Source organism: Theropithecus gelada, chromosome 2 (assembly GCF_003255815.1).
Source record: "Theropithecus gelada isolate Dixy chromosome 2, Tgel_1.0, whole genome shotgun sequence".
In the NCBI taxonomy this organism is placed as follows: Eukaryota; Metazoa; Chordata; class Mammalia; order Primates; family Cercopithecidae; genus Theropithecus; species Theropithecus gelada.
Window position 1 is genome coordinate 110,858,425 of NC_037669.1, and position 21,597 is coordinate 110,880,021.

At 39.5% G+C, this 21,597-nt stretch overlaps 1 protein-coding gene across 27 annotated transcripts in view; it reads left to right on the forward strand.

Annotated features, from left to right (window-relative positions):
- PEX5L (peroxisomal biogenesis factor 5 like) overlaps positions 1–21,597 on the forward strand; it is a 253,897-nt gene that overhangs the window by 223,280 nt on the left and 9,020 nt on the right. For all 27 annotated transcript variants that reach the window (XM_025376858.1, XM_025376860.1, XM_025376866.1 and 24 more), the window contains 6 exons: positions 259–375; positions 10,116–10,259; positions 13,921–13,991; positions 16,097–16,294; positions 16,995–17,160; positions 17,562–17,719. In XM_025376858.1, the coding sequence (XP_025232643.1) occupies positions 259–375; positions 10,116–10,259; positions 13,921–13,991; positions 16,097–16,294; positions 16,995–17,160; positions 17,562–17,719 (854 nt within the window). The remainder of the gene's footprint in view (positions 1–258; positions 376–10,115; positions 10,260–13,920; positions 13,992–16,096; positions 16,295–16,994; positions 17,161–17,561; positions 17,720–21,597) is intronic.

Genomic DNA, 21,597 nt, shown 5'->3' on the forward strand with positions numbered 1-21,597 from the left:
GCTGAATTTGGCATATGTGATCCTGGTCTTTCTGATGGTAGTTACTTTCCTGCTGGAGAAAACCACAGCTAATCCACTTCAACACTCTGACACGTGAGTACCCTCCAGAAGTTCTTCAGCCACACCTATCAATTGGATGTTGCCATTTTATTCCTCCTCAGAAGCCTCTTTTATCTATTAGGGGAAAAAAAAAAACAAAAACACAGATGATGTGGCATGTTCTTAAATCCATCTCCATTCATTTTTCCTGTTTCCCAGTCAGATACAGAGTTTTGGGATAAGATGCAAGCAGAATGGGAAGAAATGGCTCGGAGGAACTGGATATCTGAAAACCAAGAAGCTCAGAACCAAGTAACCATCTCAGCTAGTGAGAAGGTAACAAATTCTGTTCCTATACATGCTGACTAGTTTTCTTAACCTTTTTGGATCATATTTTATAGATTAGTCAATAGCTATTTTGTCAAAAAACACAGTAATTAAAAAGACAATTTAATGTCAATCTGACCTAGAAGAAATTCTGATGGATGAGACAATATAATTATCCAACGCGTGAAGGCAGCCAAGTTGGAATGAAATGCTCTTATTTTTATCAGTGTTCAGACAGACAGTTTGGCAGCCAACCAGAGCTTGGATCCTGACTGCTAGTTAGTTACTGAACTAGCTGACATTGAAGGTGGGTTGGAACAAGAATTGGTCTAATCTCACAATACTCTGTCAGTCAGTCATGTGAGTCCTGTTGATTTACCAAAACAACAGAAGTGATACCAGTGGCATGGCAGTGAAGTGGAGACTTGGGGCTATATTTCACAGGTGGTCATTATATAGCTAGCAAAGAAACTCTGTGGAAAAGATGCTCTCACACAACCAGGTCAAGTCCCAAGAGGATTCCTTAGAGTTACTCCCCTGATAGAAGCCAGCAAATGCACAAGTACAGTGAACAACCAGCCAAATCATTGATGAAGTCCCACTTGCTCTAGGATTTATGTGTTTAAAAAACACTTGGTGGGGTTGGGGAGAACACTGAGGAATAAATATAAATTACTTGAAAGAAAGATGTGGAATTTTCTTACCTAGAAAAAGTATATATCACAATAGCCAAGATACAGAAGCAACCTAAAGTGTCCATCAACAGACAAATGGATAAAATCAATGTGAGCCTGAACAACATGGATGGAATTGGAGGTCATTATGTTAAGTAAAATAAGCCAGGTGCAAAAAGACAGACTTCATATGTTCTCACTTGTTTGTGGGAGCTAAATTTAAAACAATTGAACTCATGGAGATGGAGAGTAGAATGATGGTTACCAGAGGCTGGGAAGGGTAATGGGAAGGGGAAGGGGTGTAGGGAACTGGGGATGGTTAATGGGTACAAAAATATAGTTATATAAAATGAATAGAGTCTAGTATTCTATAACACAATTGGGTGACTACACTTAACAATAATTTACTGTACATTTTAAAATAACTAAAAGATTATAATTGGATTGTTTATAACACAAAAAAGGATACATGCTTGAGGTGATGATATCCCATTGACCCTAATGTCACTGTTACACACATCACATATGTGTATGCCTGTATGCTTGTCTCATGTACCCCATAAATACATATATCTACTAGGTACCCAAAAAAATTAAAAATAAATAAATTAATTAAAAGAATAAAAGAAAACTATATATAGATAAGTATGTATTATTATTTTGTGGTGGAGGAAGTCTCAATAATATTCAGTTCTGGATAACACTTGTGATATTTTGCTAATACAACAAATATTTATTGAGCATCTACTCTTACACTAAGTACTGGGGACATGATGATGAATAATCTCCGATTTTAGTAGATCTGCAATCTACATAGTCATTAAAATGTCTCTTTCCTCCAAATACTCTGTCCCTCAATAGGCCAGGCAATCTCATAAAATTAGAACAACCATCTCATTAAAAGTAACTGTCTTTTCCACAAGGAAATCAAAGCTAAGGGAGAAAACGGGCCATTGATTCAGATCATCAGACTCTGGACTGTAATTCATGTCCCTGAGGTCTGCCTGAGCTCCATAGCCCCTTACTCCCAGAACCCCATACCCACACTAACCCCACATAAGCCAGTCACACCATGTGGCTTTTGATGGGGGATTTTGTCCTTCTAAGCACCTATGGAGACTGAAGGCCTCCACTTGATCCATGCTTCTTTTTTATTTTTTCATGTCATTTAATTTTTTTTTAAATTTTTTTTTAAATTATACTTTAAGTTCTACGGTACGTGTGCACAACGTGCAGGTTTGTTACATATGTATACATGTGCCATGTTGGTGTGCTGCACCCATTAACTCATCATTTACATTAGGTATATCTCCTAATGCTATCCCTCCCCACTACCTCCTCCCCACAATAGGCCCCGGTGTGTGATGTTTCCCTTCCTGTGTCCAAGTGATCTCATTGTTCAGTTCCCACCTATAAGTGAGAATATGCGGTGTTTGGTTTTCTGTTCTTGCGATAGTTTGCTGAGAATCATGGTTTTCAGCTCCATCCATGTCCCTACAAAGGACACAAACTCATCCTTTTTTATGGCTGCATAGTATTCCATGGTGTATATGTGCCACATTTTCTTAATCCAGTCTGTCACTGAGGGACATTTGGGTTGATTCTAAGTCTTTGCTATTGTGAATAGTGCTGCAGTAAACACATGTGTGCATGTGTCTGTATACCAGCATGATTTACAATCCTTTGGGTATATACCCAGTAATGGGATGAATGGGTCAAATGGTATTTCTAGTTCTAGATCCCTGAGGAATCACCACACTGTTTTCCACAATGGTTGAACTAGTTTACAATCCCACCAACAGTGTAAAAGTGTTCCTATTTCTCCACATCCTCTCCAGCACCTGTTGTTTCCTGATTTGTTAATGATTGCCATTCTAACTGGTGTGGGAATGTATCTCATTGTGGTTTTGATTTGCATTTCTCTGATGGCCAGTGATGATGAGCATTTTTTCATGTGTCTGTTGGCTGTATGAATGTCGTCTTTTGAGAAGTGTCTGTTCATATCCTTTGCCCACTTTTTGATGAGGTTGTTTTTTTCTTGTAAATTTGATTGAGTTCTTTATAGATTCTGGATATTAGCCCTCTGTCAGACGAGTAGATTGCAAAAATTTTCTCCCATTCTGTAAGTTGCCTGTTCACTCTGATGGTAGTTTCTTTTGCTGTGCAGAAGCTCTTTAGTTTAATTAGATCCCATTTGTCAATTTCGGCTTTTCTTGCTGTTGCTTTTGGTGTTTTAGACATGAAGTCCTTGCCCATGCCTATGTCCTGAGTGGTATTACCTAGGTTTTCTTCTAGGGTTTTTATGGTCTCAGTCTAACATTTAAGTCTCTATTCCATCTTGAATTAATTTTCATATAAGGAGTAAGGAAAGGATCCAGTTTCAGCTTTCTACTTACAGCTAGCCAATTTTCCCAGCACCATTTATTAAATAGGGAATCCTTTCCCCATTTCTTGTTTTTCTCAGGTTTGTCAAAGATCAGATGGCTGTAGATGTGTGGTATTATTTCTGAGGGCTCTATTCTGTTCCATTGGTCTAGATCTCTGTTTTGGTACCAGTACCATGCTGTTTTGGTTACTGTAGCCTTGTAGTATAGTTTGAAGTCAGGTAGCGTGATGCCTCCAGCTTTGTTCTTTTGGCTTAGGATTGCCTTGGCAATGCAGGGTCTTTTTTGGTTCCACATGAACTTTAAAGCAGTTTTTTTCCAATTCTGTGAAGAAAGTCATTGGTAGCTTAATGGGGATGGCATTGAATCTATAAATTACCTTGGGCAGTATGGCCATTTTCACAATATTGATTCTTCCTATCCATGAGCATGGTATGTTCTTCCATTTGTCTGTGTCCCCTTTTACTTTACTTAGCAGTGGTTTGTAGTTCTCCTTGAAGAGTCCCTTTACATCCCTTGTAAGTTGGATTCCTAGGTATTTTATTCTCTTTGAAGCAATTGTGAATGGGAGTTCATTCATGATTTGGTTCTCTGTCTGTTACTGGTGTACACGAATGCTTGTGATTTTTGCACATTGATTTTGTATCCTGAGACTTTGCTGAAGTTGCTTATCAGCTTAAGGAGATTTTGGGCTGAGACAATGGGGTTTTCTAAATATATAATCATGTCATCTGCAAACAGGGACAATTTGACTTCTTCTTTTCCTAACTGAATACCCTTGATTTCTTTCTCTTGCCTGATTGCCCTAGCCAGAATTTCCAACACTATGTTGAATAGGAGTGGTGAGAGAGGGCATCCCTGTCTTGTGCCAGTTTTCAAAGGGAATGCTTCCAGTTTTTGCCCATTCAGTATGATATTGGCTGTGGGTTTGTCATACATAACTCTTATTATTTTGAGATACATTCCATAAATACCGAATTTATTAAGAGTTTTTAGCATGAAGGGCTGTTGAATTTTGTCAAAGGCCTTTTCTGCATCAATTGAGATAATCATGTGGTTTTTGTCTTTGGTTCTGTTTATAGACTGGATTACGTTTATTGATTTGCATATGTTGAACCAGCCTTGCATCCCAGGGATGAAGCCCACTTGATCATGGTGGATAAGCTTTTTGATGTACTGCTGAATTCAGTTTGCCAGTATTTTATTGAGGATTTTTGCATCGATGTTCATCAGGGATATTGGTCTAAAATTCTCTTTTTTTGTTGTATCTCTGCCAGGCTTTGGTATCAGGATAATGTTGGCCTCATAAAATGAGTTAGGCAGGATTCCCTCTTTTTCTACTGATTGGAATAGTTTCAGAAGGAATGGTACCAGCTCCTCCTTGTACCTCTCGTAGAATTCGGCTGTGAATCCATCTGGTCCTGGACTTTTTTTGGTTGGTAGGCTGTTAATTATTGCCTCAATTTCAGAGCCTGCTATATGTCCATTCAGGGATTCAACTTCTTCCTGGTTTAGTCTTGGGAGAGTGTAAGTGTCCAGGAAATTATCCATTTATTCTAGGTTTTCTAGTTTATTTGCATAGAGGTGTTTATAGTATTCTCTGATGGTAGTCTGTATTTCTGTGGGGTCGGTGGTGATATCCCCTTTATCATTTTTTATTGTGTCTATTTGATTCTTCTCTCTTTTCTTCTTTATTAGTCTTGCTAGAAGTCTATCAATTTTGTTGATCTTTTCAAAAAACCGGCTCCTGGATTCATTGATTTTTTGGAGGATCTTTGTGTCTCTATCTCCTTCAGTTCTGCTCTGATCTTAGTTATTTCTTGCCTTCTGCTAGCTTTTGAATGTGTTTGCTCTTGCTTCTCTAGTTCTTTTAATTGTGATGTTAGGGTGTCAATTTTAGATCTTTCCTGCTTTCTCTTGTGGACATTTAGTGCTATAAATTTCCCTCTACACACTGTTTTAAATGTGTCCCAGAGATTCTGGTATGTTGTATCTTTGTTCTCATTGGTTTCAAAGAACATCTTTATTTCTGCCTTCATTTCGTTATGTACCCAGTAGTCATTCAGGAGCAGGTTATTCAGTTTCCATAGTTAGTTGAGTGGTTTTGACTGAGTTTCTTAGTCCTGAGTTCTAGTTTGATTGCACTGTGGTCTGAGAGACAGTTTGTTATAATTTCTGTTCTTTTACATTTGCTGGGGAGTGCTTTACTTCCAACTATGTGGTCAATTTTGGAATAGGTGCAATGTGGTGCTGAGAAGAATGTATATTCTGTTGATTTGGGGTGGAGAGTTCTGTAGATGTCTATTAGGTCCGCTTGGTATACAGCTGAGTTCAATTCCTGGATATCCTTGTTAACTTTCTGTCTTGCCAATCTGTCTAATGTTGACAGTGGGGTGTTAAAGTCTCCCATTATTATTGTATGGGAGTCTAAGTCTCTTTGTAAGTCTCTGAGGACTTGCTTTATGAATCTGGGTGCTCCTGTATTGGGTGTATATATATTTAGGATAGTTAGCTCTTTCTGATGAATTGATCCCTTTACCATTATGTAATGGCCTTCTTTGTCTCTTGATCTTTGATGGTTTAAAGTCTGTTTTATCAGAGACTAGGATTGCAACCCCTGCTTTCTTTGTTTTCCATTTGCTTGGTAGATCTCCCTCCATCCCTTTATTTTGAGCCTATGTGTGTCTCTGCATGTGAGATGGGTCTCCTGAATACAGCAAACTGATGGATCTTGACTTTTTATCCAATTTGCCAGTCTATGTCTTTTAATTGGAGCATTTATTCCATTTACATTTAAGGTTAATATTGTTATGTGTGAACTTGATCCTGTCATTATGATGTTAGCTGGTTATTTTGCTCATTAGTTGATGCAGTTTCTTCCTAGCATCGATGGACTTTACATTTTGGCATGTTTTTGCAATGGCTGGTACCGGTTGTTCCTTTCCATGTTTAGTGCTTCCTTCAGGATCTCTTGTAGGGCAGGCCTGGTGGTGACAAAATCTCTAAGCATTTGCTTGTCTGTAAAGGATTTTATTTCTCCTTCACTTATGAAACTTAGTTTGGCTGGATATGAAATTCTGGGTTGAAAATTCTTTTCTTTAAGAATGTTGAATATTGGCCCCCACTCTCTTCTGGCTTGTAGAGTTTCTGCCGAGAGATCTGCTGTTAGTCTGATGGGCTTCCCTTTGTGGGTAACCCGACCTTTCTCTCTGGCTGCCCTTACCATTTTTTCCTTCATTTCAACTTTGGTGAATCTGACAATTATGTGTCTTGGAGTTGCTCTTCTCGAGGAGTATCTTTGTGGTGTTCTGTGTATTTCCTGAATTTGAATGTTGGCCTGCCTTACTAGGTTCAGGAAGTTCTCCTGGATGATATCCTGCAGAGTGTTTTCCAACTTGGTTCCATTTTCCCCGTCACTTTCAGGCACACCAATCAGACATAGATTTGATCTTTTCACATAATCCAATATTTCTTGGAGGCTTTGTTCATTTCTTTTTACTCTTTTTTCTCTACACTTCTCTTCTCACTTCATTTCATTCATTTGATCTTCAATCACTGATACTCTTTCTTCCCGTTGATCGAGTCAGTTACTGAAGCTTGTGCATTTGTCACGTATTTCTCATGTCATGGTTTTCATCTCTATTAGTTCTTTTAAGGTCTTCTCTGCATTGATTATTCTAGTTATCCATTCATCCATTCTTTTTTCAAGGTTTTTAGTTTCTTCGCACTGGTTACATAGTTCCTCCTTTAGCTCTGAGAAGTTTGATTGACTGAAGCCGCCTTCTCTCAACTCATCAAAGTCATTCTCCATCCAGCTTTGTTCCATTGCTGGCGATGAGCTGTGATCCTTTGGAGGGGGAGAATTGCTTGATTTTTTGAATTTCCAGCTTTTCTGCACTGCTTTTCCCCCATCTTTGTGGTTTTATCTGCCTTTGGTCTTTGATGATGGTGATGTACTGATTGGATTTTGGTGTGGATGTCCTTTCTGTTTGTTAGTTTTCCTTCTAACAGTCAGGACCCTCAGCTGCAGATCTGTTTGGAGTTTGCTTGAGGCCCACTGCAGACCCTGTTTGCCTGAGTATCAGCAGTGGAGACTGCAGAAGATAGAATATTGCTGAATAGTGAGTGTTGCTGTCCGATTCTTGCTCTGTAAGGTTCGTCTCAGGGGTGTACCCAGCAGTGTGAGGTGTGAGGTGTCGGTCTGCACCTAGTGGGGGATGTCTCCCAGCTAGGCTACTCAGGGGTCAGGGACCCACTTGAGCAGGCAATCTGTCTGTTCTCAGATCTCAACCTCCATGCTGGGAGAATCACTGCTCTCTTCAAAGCTGTCAGACAGGGACTTTTTTCTCTGCAGAGGTTTCTGCTGTTTTTTGTTTAGCTATGCCCTGTCCCCAGAGGTACAGTCTACAGAGGCAGGCAGGCCTCCTTGAGCTGTGGTGGGCTCCACCCAATTCGAGCTTCCCTACGGCTTTGTTTACCTACTTAAGCCTCAGCAATGGCGGGCGCACCTCCCCCAGCCTTGCTGCCACCTTGCAGTTAGATCACCGACTGCTGTGCTAGCAATGAGGGAGGCTCCATGGGCGTGGGACCCTCCAGGCCAGGTGTGGGATATAATCTCCTGGTGTGCCATTTGCTAAGACCTTTGGTAAAGCTCAGTATTAGGGTAGGAGTTACCCAATTTTCCAGGTGCTGTGTGTCTCAATTTCCCCTGGCTAGGAAAAGGAATTCCCTTCCCCCTTGTGCTTCCCAGGTGAGGCGATGCCTCACCCTGCTTCAGCTCTCGCTGGTCGGGCTGCACCTGCGGACCAGCATTGACTGTCTGACATGCCCCAGTGAGATGAACCCGGTACCTCAGTTGAAAATGCAGAAATCACCCGTCTTCTGTGTCGCTCACACTGGGAGCTGTAGGCTGGAGCTGTTCCTATTCAGCCATCTTGGGTGCCCCCCCGACTTGATCTACTCTTAAACCTCAGTAACACCATCAACATACTAGCTAATTTGTACCTACCAAATTTAAAGGATTTTATGAAAATCTATGCAAGTAAAATTGCAGCAAGTAACATCTCTCAGATACTTCAGATGAGAGTTTAAGTTGGGGCAAATTTTTTCAAAGACAATTTAGCTACACATTTCAAGGGCTTAAAAATAGCTCATAACCTTTAACCTAATAAATCCCTCTGGGAGTCTATCCTAAGGTAATAAGTAAATGCAGCAAAGATTTATGCATGAGGCTTTCACCATAGTTTTATTCATGATAACAAAAAAATTAAAATAACCTGAATGTTCATCAATAGGGGATTGAGTAAATAAATATAGCATATCCATAGGAATAATTTTAATAACATAGAGAAATCACAATATAAAACTAAGTGAGGCCTAAGCTATAAGTCTGTGTATGTAATATGTGCCTATTTGTTTAATTTATATATTCATAGAAAATACCAGTTATTTGTACACTAAATATTCTTTAAATTTTTGCAATTAAAAAAAAGATCTTTAACTTTAAAACATGCATTCTCAACAGGAACAATATAGCCCCCAATAGGCAAAAACTGGTTCAGGGCGAAGGCAAAAAAATTCTTAGTTATGACAATGGTTTGTAGTTCTCCAAAGGGCCGTAGTAGATAAACAGATATACAGTATGTAGGATTCATATTTTGGGGGATGGGTGGTAGCACCTGGCAAAAACATGTCTAAAGAGTATTTTTTAAATCTTGAGGGGAAATTGTTTAAAAAAAAAAGATATCAGAAAAAAGCAAAATCAAAAATATTAGCAGTCCTCATATCTACGTTGTGGCGTTATAGGTAACTTTTTGTATCTTTTTATATTATTTAGTATTATCTAAATTTTATACTATGAAAAAGTACTATATTCATAATAAGGAAAAGCAGAAATTTAAATTTAAAATGAAAAACTAAAAAATCAAAATTAATTTAATTAAAAAATTTTTGTTATGCTTTAAGTTCTGAGATACATGTGCAGAACATGCAGGTTTGATACATAGGTATGCATGGGCCATGGTGGTTTGCTACACCCATCAACCCATCATCTACATTAAGTATTTCTCCTAATGGTATCCCTCCCCTAGTCCCCCACCCCACAATAGGCCCCAGTGTGTGATGTTCCCCTCCCTGTGTCCATGTATTCTCACAGTTCAACTCCCACTTATGAGTGAGGACATATGGTGTTTGATTTTCTGTTCCTGTGTTAGTTTGCTGAGAATGAAGGTTTCCAGCTTCATCCACATCCCTGCAAAGGACATGAACTCATCCTTTTTTATGGCTGCATAGTATTCCATGGTGTATATGTGCCACATTTTCTTTATCCAGTCTATCATTGATGGGCATTTGGTTTGGTTCCAAGTCTTTGCTATTGTGAATAGTGCTGCAATAAACATACATGTGCATTTGTCTTTATGGCAGAATGATTTATAATCCTTTGGGTATATACTCAGTAATGAGATTGCTGGGTCAAATGATATTTCTGGTTCTAGATCCTTGAGGAATCACCACACTGTCTTCCGCAATGGTTGAACTAATTTACACTCCCACCGACGGTGTAAAAGCGTTCCTATTTCTCCATATCCTCTCCAGCATCTGTTGCTTCCTGACTTTTTAATGAGAACCTACCAAATGTAAGAATGAAAAGAGAAATCAATGGCTCATGCACTGGCCTTTTTCTGTGTTGCAGGGATATTACTTTCACACTGAAAACCCCTTCAAGGACTGGCCTGGAGCATTTGAGGAAGGCTTAAAAAGGCTGAAGGAAGGGGACCTGCCAGTCACCATCCTGTTCATGGAAGCAGCAATTCTTCAGGACCCTGGAGATGCAGAGGTGTCCTTCTGCCTTCATTCTGCCAGTCTCAGAAAGGGCATGTGCTAATGAGGGACAGATAACACAGAACTCTGCTGGGTCGCCTTTTCATCAAGTAAAGGTTCCCAGAGGAGTTAACCTAGCTTAGTCTACTTGTTTGAAAGTTACATATAGGTACCTGTTTTCTAACCAAATTTCTAATCGGCAGTGTTTACAGTGCCTATAAATAAAGGTTGGGGACAGGAAAAGAAAAATCAAAATTACCAACCTGGAGGCTTATCAGTAGTTTTCTGTTTTTGAGACAGAGTCTTGCTCTGTCAACCAGGCTGGAGTGAAATGGCACAATCTCGGCTCACTGCAACCTCCACCTCCCAGGTTCAAGAGATTCTCCTGCCTCAGCATCCCAAGTAGCTGAGATTACAGGTGCCTGTCACCATGCCCAGCTAATTTTTGTATTTCTAGTAGAGATGGAGTCTCACCATGTTGGTCAGGCTGGTCTCGAACTCCTGACCTCAGGTGATCCACTGGCCTTGGCTTCCCAAAGTGCTGGGATTACAGGCATGAGCCACTGTGCCCAGCAGTAGTTTTGAAGGGACAGTGTATAGTGATGTCTGGCTCTTGTGTCACACTGTACATCACCCTTGGTTTACTCACTCCACATTTATGGAACACATACTATGTCCCAAAAATTATACCAGGTCCTGGCTTAAAATATGGAAAAGCTGGGAAAACATATCAGGTGGAAAACATGTTTATGGTGTATCTGGGAAGACAAGTAAAAAAAAATCAAAGTAGTGAAATAAATGCAACATCAGAGTGTGCAAGGATGCTGGGAGACTAGAAAGCACCCAGCCTTTCTGCACAAGTGGAGCCAGGGTGGGTGCAGAAATTAAAGGCAATAGGGGAGTCAAGTTTCTGTTACAAGGGAGTGCTATGTGGATAGGCAGAAGGGCATGAAGCGTCATGTTAAGTGGAAGAGGGGAGGAGAGAATGGTAAAGGGAAGGCAAGAAGAGTTAAGCAATAATTTGAAATTCATCTGAAAGCCATGGGAAACCACTAGGGGCCTGTACTCAGAAGAGGCATACCAACAGATACCAACAGGCATACCAATAGAAAAACCCATTTCTCAGAGATGAGAAGAGTGATTAGAGACAGAGGCTGGGAGACCACCAAAAAGCTTCTGCAGTACTAATCCCCTAGATGTCTAAACCTGTGAAGGCCTATCATAAGGTAGTGTCAGTATAACAGTTTCTTCTTTCATTTGTGCGTAATTTTCAAGAATCATCATATAAGGAATATTCCCAAGGGAATCAGCAGAAATTTTAGAGACAGATATATATACTGGTGCTGAGAATACAATGTAGAATAGTGGTTAGGCATCTAGGCTGTGCTATCCCAACTGCATAGGTTCAGATCCCTGTTCTACCTGTTAGCCATGGGACCTGGGGCAAATCATTTAAACCCTCTAAGTTTCAGTTTCCTCATCTGTAACGTGGAAATCCTAACAGTAACTATCTCATTGGGTGTTGCGAGGATTAAATTAGTCCAAATCCTAACAGTAACTATCTCATTGGGTGTTGGGAAGATTAAATTAGTCCACACAAATAAAGCGCTCAGCTCAGCACCTGGCACATCAATATTTAGCCTTCATTTTTATTATTGGTTGTACTTTATGTAAGAAGAATGAGTAAACTGATCACTAGTTAAATCTTGTAATATCGTGTTGGTCAAAAGGCTTACAGTGAAATGGGATTGAACTGAAAGCTGAAATTCTGAACCAAAATATTAGAATTTTTAAAAGATAGGCCGAGCGTGGTGCCTCATGCCTGTAATCCTAGCACTTTGGGAAGCCGAGGTGGGCGGATCACTTCAGGCCAGGAGTTCAAGACCAGCTTGGCCAACGTGGCAAAACCCTGTCTCTACTAAAAATACAAAAAAAAAAAAAAATCAGCTGGGTGGGATGGCTCATGCCCGTAATCCCAGCTACTCAGGAGGCTGAGGTGGGAGAATCACTTGAACCAGCAGGCAGAGGTTGCAGTGAGCCCAGATTGTGCCACTGCACTCCAGCCTCAGTGACAGAGCAAGACTCTGTCTCAAAAATAAAATAAAATAAAATAAAATAAAATATATATGCCCATTGTAGAAGAGGAAATTATTACACTAATATGAAACTATAGGCCACCCCCTAAAAATAATAATGTCATCTTACGTTTGTAAATGCTATGTATTTTACAAGGTGTTTTCAAATATATTACATTATTTGACACAACAGCCCTGGAAGATTTTTTTAAGGACATATTATGATCTCAGATTCATAAATGAGAAAATGAGGGCCTTTGGTAACTAACAAATCCCAGACAAGGACCCAGGGCTTCTGAATCTATGGAGACCTCAAAGTTAAGTTAATAACACTACAGACAGTGAAAATGACACCATGGCCAAAGGCTAGAAAAACACCCCCAGAGAAAGACTATTTCATCAGTCTTTTCTTAAGAAGCATTCTAAGATACATGGAAGGTGAAATCAAAATAGAGGTTGCTGTCTGTATGTTTAAGAGATTTAAAAGAATCAAGGCTATTTGGAGGGGGAATAATCGGTATTTTGATGAGTTCATAAGGTGTATGTAATAATAACCCATGAGAGGAAAAGCCTGTACCATTCAAATGGCACTTTAAGATAACTGTGCTTCCCTAGAGTTTTGTTTTAAAATGGTATTATCTAAAATAATGTTTGAGGAGTGTGTAAAAGTGTTTGGGGAGTGTGAAATTTGAAGACAATGTGTGTAATGAGAGGTTTCTGCTTGTATTACTCTTGTAACAGTGTGAGAGTTATTGTTCTTATGAGTATATAGAGAAAAATTTGCTATGTTAAAAACTTTGATTCTAGATATAAAAACATAAGCTATCTGCTTGAAGATGTTCTTCATGTTATTTACCATAGCAAACAATTGCAACCAACTTAAAGTGATAAGGGAATTATTGAGTAAATAATGGAATAAATAATGGAATATCCATTCAACAAAATTCAAATTAAAAATTATGAGGATTTTATGAGGATTTTGTAAAAACATGAAAAAGGGCTTTATACAATGGAATGTATAAATGTAGACTATCAAATTATATCTACATTATGATTGTGTTTATATGTGTTTTGTGCATTTTAACAGTGATTACATTAGAGGAATGAACACATCATAGGAGATTTTGTTTTGCTTTTCCTAGTTCCTAAATCGCCTGTGAATTCTTCTAGTAACTGACTTTCATTCATATAAGCTAAGTTAATATTGTACATCTTGAGATTCCTTATTGTAAACTTCATTTAGCTACATTTCTAGGTTATTTTTCCACCCCTTTCCCTCACAATTGTATAATTTTATATATTTATCTTTTGGTTTTAAGATACCTAATATAATGAAATCTCAGAAATTCAGAGGTTTCCATCGCACTGAGTTATAGGAAAGGATAAATACTGAACAAGTTTGGAAATAATGACAGAGGATCTTGACCCAGATGTCACAAGAGTGTTCAAATGAAGAAATGCATATAATATTTTTCCCTTTCATACAGCAGTCACATCTGAGACAGGTTGCTCTGCATAGGAGATCCATCATAGGTCAACAACCAACTGAAGCACATGAGTAATTCTGCTTCATCTTGCAATAACATCAGTTGTCTTTCGTAGGCATGGCAGTTCCTCGGGATAACCCAGGCAGAGAATGAAAATGAACAAGCAGCTATTGTCGCCCTCCAGAGGTAAACGAAGCTAAGTGCAAAATCATGGGCCTGGTGGACACTTGTTAATGAACTTCCTGTTTCAGATTTGTCTTTTGATCTTTACTGAAGTACAGTGTAAAGAATTTGCAAAGGATAAGTGCTGAGATACCGCATATCACTCACACTTAGCTCTGAAAAACAACTTACAATGAAGTGATGTTCCTAACAATGTCTTGCTATCTACAAATCAATGGACATTCACTGGCACCAGAAAAAGCCTCTGTTAAACCCACTCGTAAAGTAGACTCATTGAATAAATAGCTCCTTTTAACGTTTTAACCTTCTGAAACATCTGAAAATATTCTTAAAAAAAAAAATAAGTGGAGTACTGACTAATGGTCTGGATGACATTGGGGCAGGAGGGATGGGAACAGTGGGTGTGTTTAATATTACATCCTACTTAATTAGAGTTCCTATTTAAATCCTGGAAAAGTAGCCTCTACCAAATAGACTTCCACTTTCCCTACCTTTTCTTGTAAGTGCCTTTAATATAGTGCTATAGGAAGAGAATATATATGTGTGTGCATGTATACATATATATGCACACATATATATATTCCATCTGTTATATGTATGGTATTTCTATAAATGTACATACATAATGTATGTGTATAAATCCTATAGCTTTGGAATTTCAGATTGTAAGAATTCTAGACTGTTGAAATTCTAGGGCTTTACAATCTTGGAATCCTAGATTTCAAGATTCTGTTGGTATCTGATGAAGTAATGGTGCCTGGGGTATGGCCCTGCTGTCAGAGCCTTTTCCTACAGATGAGAGAATTGGGGATCAGGAAAGGTCAAGGTCACACAGAGAGTATGTAACAGAGACAGAACTTAAACCCTCATCACCTGACTCCAAATCTGGAGCTCTGAGTCAGTGGTTCTTAACCCTATATACACATGCACATTAGAATCGTTTGGAGGGGAAAATTGATGCCCAAGCACAGTCCAGAGATGATCATTTAATTGATCAGGGCTGGGAACCAAGCAGCAATAGTTTTAAAACTCCCTGGCATTTGTAATGTGCATCTAGAGTTAAGAATCTCTCTACCCAGTGCTGATAAGCTTCTGGGAGATTAGGCCCACCACAGAGTGGTATTAGGTACTGCCTAGGGCTTGCTCCTCAAAGTCTTATCCAGAGACCTCATCATCACCTGAGAACTTGTCAAACCTGCACAATCCCAGGCCCACCCCAGTAGGCCTGCTGGATCAGAATGCAGATTTTATTTTTTAAAAACCCAGATGATTCACATGCACTTCAGTTTGAAAATCCCTTGCTAGAGGCCAATGGAATAGAATGAGAGGGAGTAGCTTTAGCCTGTGTCTCCTGTAAACCCACATCAGTAGTTCCGAAAACACAGGGATTTCCCTCTCCTGTGCAAAAGACTGTACAATCTTTCATATCTAGATGTCTACATTCAAGTCAGTTCTCTTTGGGGATAATAGACATTTAATATATTGGTAGTAGAGGCCAGGTGTGGTGGCTTACACCTGTAATCCCAGCACTTTGGGAGGTGAGGCAGGTGGGTCACTTGAGGTCAGGAGTTTGAGACCAGACTGGCCAACACGGAAACCCTGTCTCTACTAAAAATACAAAATTAGCCGGGTGTGGTGGGCACCTGTAACCCCAGCTATTCGGGAGGCTGAGGCAGGAGAATCGCTTGAGTCCAGGTGGCAGAGGTTGCAGGGAGCCGAGATCACACTCCAGCTTCAGTGACAGAGTGAGACTCCGTCTAAGAAAAAAAAAAAAAAAAAGGCAGCATTAAAATAATGATATCCCCTATTTCTCATTAGATCTCATTAGATTAAGTGCAGGGATAAGCCACATAGTTTTAAAGCTACTTATTAAAATTACCAAACCTAGCAATCATTAGGGTAAGTTTTAACTTTCTTAAAAATATGCTGAGGTCTCCATTTTTATGTAGATAAATATGGTGCTTTCCAGGACTTGACATAAGCAAGTTTACCAATGCTTCTGCAGTATTTAGTTAATAAAGACCCTCCACATTTTCTGAAGAACTGTTGGATTGTGGCTCCAAAAAAAAAAAAAAAAAATCTGAAATTGGCTTCTTTTTTTCTTTCAGGTGCTTAGAATTACAGCCCAACAACTTAAAAGCTTTGATGGCCTTGGCTGTGAGTTATACTAACACTGGCCATCAGCAGGATGCCTGTGAAGCTCTGAAGAATTGGATTAAGCAAAATCCAAAGTACAAATACCTTGTGAAAAGCAAGAAGGGATCTCCAGGCCTCACCCGGCGGATGTCTAAGTCCCCAGTTGACAGGTATCCTTCTCGGTATATTACAGCTGGCAGTATACACCCATATGCACAATGAATCACCTAAAGGGCAACAGTGAGCCTCACAGCCCTGACACCACCCACTCCAGAATGGTTTGCAGGACAGTATTCTGCTGGAGGAGCATCACTCTTTAGAAAGATTAATGGTTAGACCAGGGCCAGCCTTCAGGCACATGATTTACATTGTGGGCACTCACAGACATTTATGTGAGTGCCACATTTTAAAGTCAAACGCTTTGGACACATAATTCACCCAAGGTGAAGTATAATAAATACGAATGCTCCAAGTTTTATCCAGCCTGAGAATTAGGAATGGGGAAAATGAAAGTCTGGTCTTCTAGAAATTTTGTTTTCTATCAGCAATAAATCCTTTCTCATTGAGCCCTTGGGAAACTTAGCTGTGGGGTTTTCCACACTGGCACTCATAGAGTCAACAGAACTCTCCTCGTGAAGACCTTACTTAGCACAGTCTGTATCTGTGTACAACAAAATAGTTCATGAAAATCAACCATATTTTGAAATATTCAGCATTCATAGTCCTCTCATTAAGTTAAGGTATTTTAAGCAAAATTTTCCAGTCTGTAACGAAGAGACTTCTTGAAATAGAGTCAAGAGATTTAACAGTAAATCATTAATGTTCTGACTATTTGGATTACAAATCTACAAATTTCTTTTTCTCTTGTAGCTCTGTTCTGGAAGGAGTGAAGGAATTATATCTGGAAGCTGCCCACCAAAATGGAGATATGATCGACCCAGACCTACAGACAGGTCTAGGGGTTCTGTTCCACCTGAGTGGAGAATTTAATAGAGCAATAGATGCATTTAACGCTGCCTTAACTGTTCGGCCAGAGGTAAGACAGCACAGCACAGCAAGAAACCACAACCTTCTCTGTAACAAACACGTTTTCACAGGCTACACCGTCTACATTTCTTCTACACTTTCTTTCCCTGACTGCAATGGTTTAAAGTGATGGTACTAATAATGTGCTACCGTGGCTGTTAATACTGAAATACCTAAAATAGAAACACTAATTACGTGACAACATCAAATGGTAGCTGCTCGTTGACAAGTGAAAGTCATTTGACAAAATTGTCCATGAAGATTTTTTAGTAATTCACCTGGCCATGGTCTCCATCCATGAGCACTGCATATATTTTTTTAGCCATCTTCCTTTCTCTGCGGAGAAATACAGGAATGCTCTGTCATTGTGCCTTGTACTGGGTTGTTAGAAAGTTCTGATTTTGTCATCAGGACTATTCACTATGGAACCGTCTTGGGGCGACCTTGGCGAATGGAGACCGCAGCGAGGAAGCCGTGGAGGCCTACACGCGAGCACTGGAGATTCAGCCAGGATTCATCCGGTCCAGATACAACCTGGGAATAAGCTGCATCAACCTGGGCGCCTACAGGTGAAGTATAGCAACAGGCCAAGGATGAAGGCCATGCCCAGGACTGAGGTTGAATAACCTCAAAGGTTGTTTCCAAGTAAAAATGCCTGCCTTGGTATTCCTCCTCCTGCCGTTAAGGGTGAATGCAGAGCCTTCAGATCCCAAGGCCTGTTTGAGCAGGAGCCCTGTGCTGCTCTGCTTCTCAATCTTTAGAGAGCAGCAGTCGGCTCCGCCTCTTGGGAAATGCAGATTCCCAACCCCTGGTCCCTGAGATTTTGATTCAGTTGGCCTGGATTAGGACAAGTTATCAGGGTTTTCAACACTGCCATGGGTAACTCTTCGAGAAATACTACCCATCGATCTTTTCATTTTCCACTTAAGGAAAAAAGAGCCTTGGGGGTGTGGGCAAGGGGACCTGGCAAAAGGACTTCAGAAAGTCCCAGAACCAGTGTTTAGCAAGGCAAAACCAAGAATCCGGGTTTTCTAAACCTAATATACCAATCAAGTTAGTTGGGAGAAAAAGAAAAAACAAAACTGCGTTTATAGTTTAAAATGCCTTTCTCATTCTCATCCTTCGTCATTAAGGTCTGCCTCCTCTATCTTTTCCCCATTACCAGGGCCTACAAATGACCTTTATTTCTTTCCGATAATGAAAGTATGGGTAATCTTTTTTCTTCTTTCTTTTCCCATTTTTTTCTATTTTCTAAATAAACAGGTATTACTTTCATAATTGGAAAAAGAACTAAATGTTAGTTTTGAAACCCACAAAAAATGTAAGCTCTTTCCCATTCTCTGAAAGAGCCAGGCTTTAATCAGACAAGCCTGGGTTAAAATCACAGCTCTCCATCCTGGCTAACACGGTGAAACCCCGTCTCTACTAAAAAATACAAAAAAACTAGCCGGGCGAGGTGGCGGGCGCCTGTAGTCCCAGCTACTCGGGAGGCTGAGGCAGGAGAATGGCGTGAACCCAGGAGGCGGAGCTTGCAGTGAGCCAAGATCACGCCACTGCACTCCAGCCTGGGCGGCAGAGCGAGACTCTGTCTCAAAAAAAAAAAAATAAAAAAAAAAAAATCACAGCTCTGCCACGTACCAGTTTCATGACTGGTATATAATTTTTAGCCTCAATTCCTTCATTTGTTAAAAAAAGAGAGAGAAAGAGGTAATGATTATTTTTCAGGATTATCGTACAGGTTAAATGTAATTGCCTAGCACAGAGCAGATGCTCAATGCCTAGCAGGCATTTATTATGATGATTATTATTTTTGCCAACATCATCCTTATTACTACTATTTATTTAGTAAGTCATCAGAGAACTATATAACTAGATTTCACTCTTTTGACATCTGAAGAATTACTGCTTGTGAACTACATTGGTGCATTTTGCCACTGGCAAACATTGAGACCCTAGAAAATAGTTGTTGCACTATACAAAAAAACTCTTACAAGGAGCGTTAGTCACTGGATTAACTGTGTCAAGAGGATTTTCTCAGATCAAAACCAGGAAGAGCTGAATGACTCCTTATGAAGCGGCTTGCTTTATTTTATGGACACTGTGAAATGTGCCACTGCAGAGGCCTTGTTTACATCAGCTGTGCAAAAGCCCAGAGCTGACTCTGTGCCAGCCCCCTACACATCAGCGGTCCAAGCCCTGCGGATCTCTGTTTTGTATCCTAACTTCATTACTGGTTTCATCTTAATTTCCCAACCAGATTTCCTATTTACCTCTTTCATTCACTTTCTTCTAGATATGTTATGTATATGTATTTTATAAGACACCTTAGATTCCTTTTTTTTAGAACAAGGGAGATGTAAAAAAAGAAAATACATATATATAACATATAAAATTGTTACAACTGTTCTTACGAAAGGAATATAATATATAAATATTACATACTATATATATACTATATATATTTATATATTTCCATTAAAAGAGGCTTTTATAAAGCTCCTAGATGAGTTTACTTCTTAGGGTTAGAAAACAATACTTGAGTGGCCAATAAAATACTTTCTTGGCGTTCACAGATACAAAATTCAGCAGAGTTACTATTTGCAGGAACCCATGAAGGCTCATGACAGGTAAAAATGGCCACCTCCATGAAGGTGTAAATTTTAAATCCTCAAGCAGAAAGCCTCCCATACTGAAACAAGTTAATTTTAGGGTTGCCAGATGAAACACAGAATGCCCACTTAAATTTGAATTTCAGGTAAACAACAAATAAGTTTTTAGTATAAGTATTTCCAAATATTTCATGGGATATTCCTGTACAATTTGCCTACTATATCCATGGGCTTCACATCTGTGAGTTTAACCAACTGTGGATTGAATACATTTTTTAAAAAATTATTAAATATATATTTTTAAAAAAATAATATAGTATGACAAATACATAACATTTACATTTTAGTAGTTATAAGTAATCTAGAGATGATTTAAAGTATATGGGAGGTATGTGCAGGTTATATGCAAATACTATGCTATTTTATACAAGGGACCTGAGCATTCTCAGATTTTGGTATTCTCAGGGGTTCGTGAAACCAATCCCCATTGGATACCAAGGAATGTTTATCTGAAGTTCACATTTAACTATGCATTCTGTATTTTTATTTGCTAAATCTGGCAACGCTACTCAGTTGGCTACTTTGGAACATAACGACTAAGTTTTGTGGGTCTTTTATTGTCATGTCAGATGTGGGAAATCTGAGAAGTGGTAAAAATTTTGTGCTTTTTCGTGAAAAAAAAAAAAAAAAAACCATCAAGTGAGATGTAAAAAAAAACTTTTTTTTAAATTGAGATGGAGGCTCGCTGTCACCCAGGCTGGAGTGCAATGGCGCGATCTCAGCTCACTGCAACCTCCACCTCCCAGATTCAAGCAATTCTCCTGCCTCGGCTTCCCGAGTAGCTGGGATTATAGGCACCCACCACCATGCCTGGCTAATTTTTGTATTTTTAGTAGACACAGGGTTTCACCAGGTTGGCCAGACTTGTCTCGAACTCCTGACCTCAAGTGATCTGCCTGCCTCAGCCTCCCCAAGTGTTGGGATTACAGGTGTGAGCCACTCCGCCTGGCAAGAGAGAGACATAAATCTTAATTCTGAAAAGAAATATAGCTTGAGGTATAAGTGCATACTTAGGAAATAACAACTCTCAATAGAGAAAGGGCTCAAAAGGAAACAAGGAGCTGGTGTAAGTACTTTCAAATTCACAAAAGGCTTGGGACCGCTCCCTCAAGAACTGCAAGTGTCAGTGTATGTAGCTGGAACACTTGCTGCTTGTCATCACATTTTCTTTAAACAGTCAAAAGCAAGCACTAACCTGGCACCATATACCATTAAAATAAGGAGAGGAAATTGTTGGTGTGAAACTTGGCTGTAGCTCAAACTGTTACACTTTTGTCAATAGAGCTCCAGACTACAGCTTAGGCCAATGAGTCTTAACCTTTTCAAAAATGAGGACTCCTTTTGCTGAAAATTTCATCCCCCTTGATAGTAATAGTTTTAGTATGAGTATAATGAGGGAAAGCTATAACGTGATGCTTTTAAATGAATGGGCTTTTAAATTAATCATGACAATATACACAAATGACTGAAAATTATACATACATGTGTGAAACATTTGAAAACTATTCACACATATACATGTACACTCTTCTGAGTCCCCCAAAAGGACTCTGAGTTCACAAGCAGGGGAACAGGTTTAGACTCTCTTTATGGGGGGAAAATAAAACTGGAGTCATTTGATGAGGTAAGTTCAACTGTTCTGTTTCTCTCCAAATCCCTCTGAAACCATTACCACACACTTGGGGCTGGAAGCAGCCAGTGAATTAGAAGCTTTCAAGATCTTCCTTTCCCTCGAGTTCTTGCAGGTCTGGGTCTATGAGAGAACACTGGGAGACATC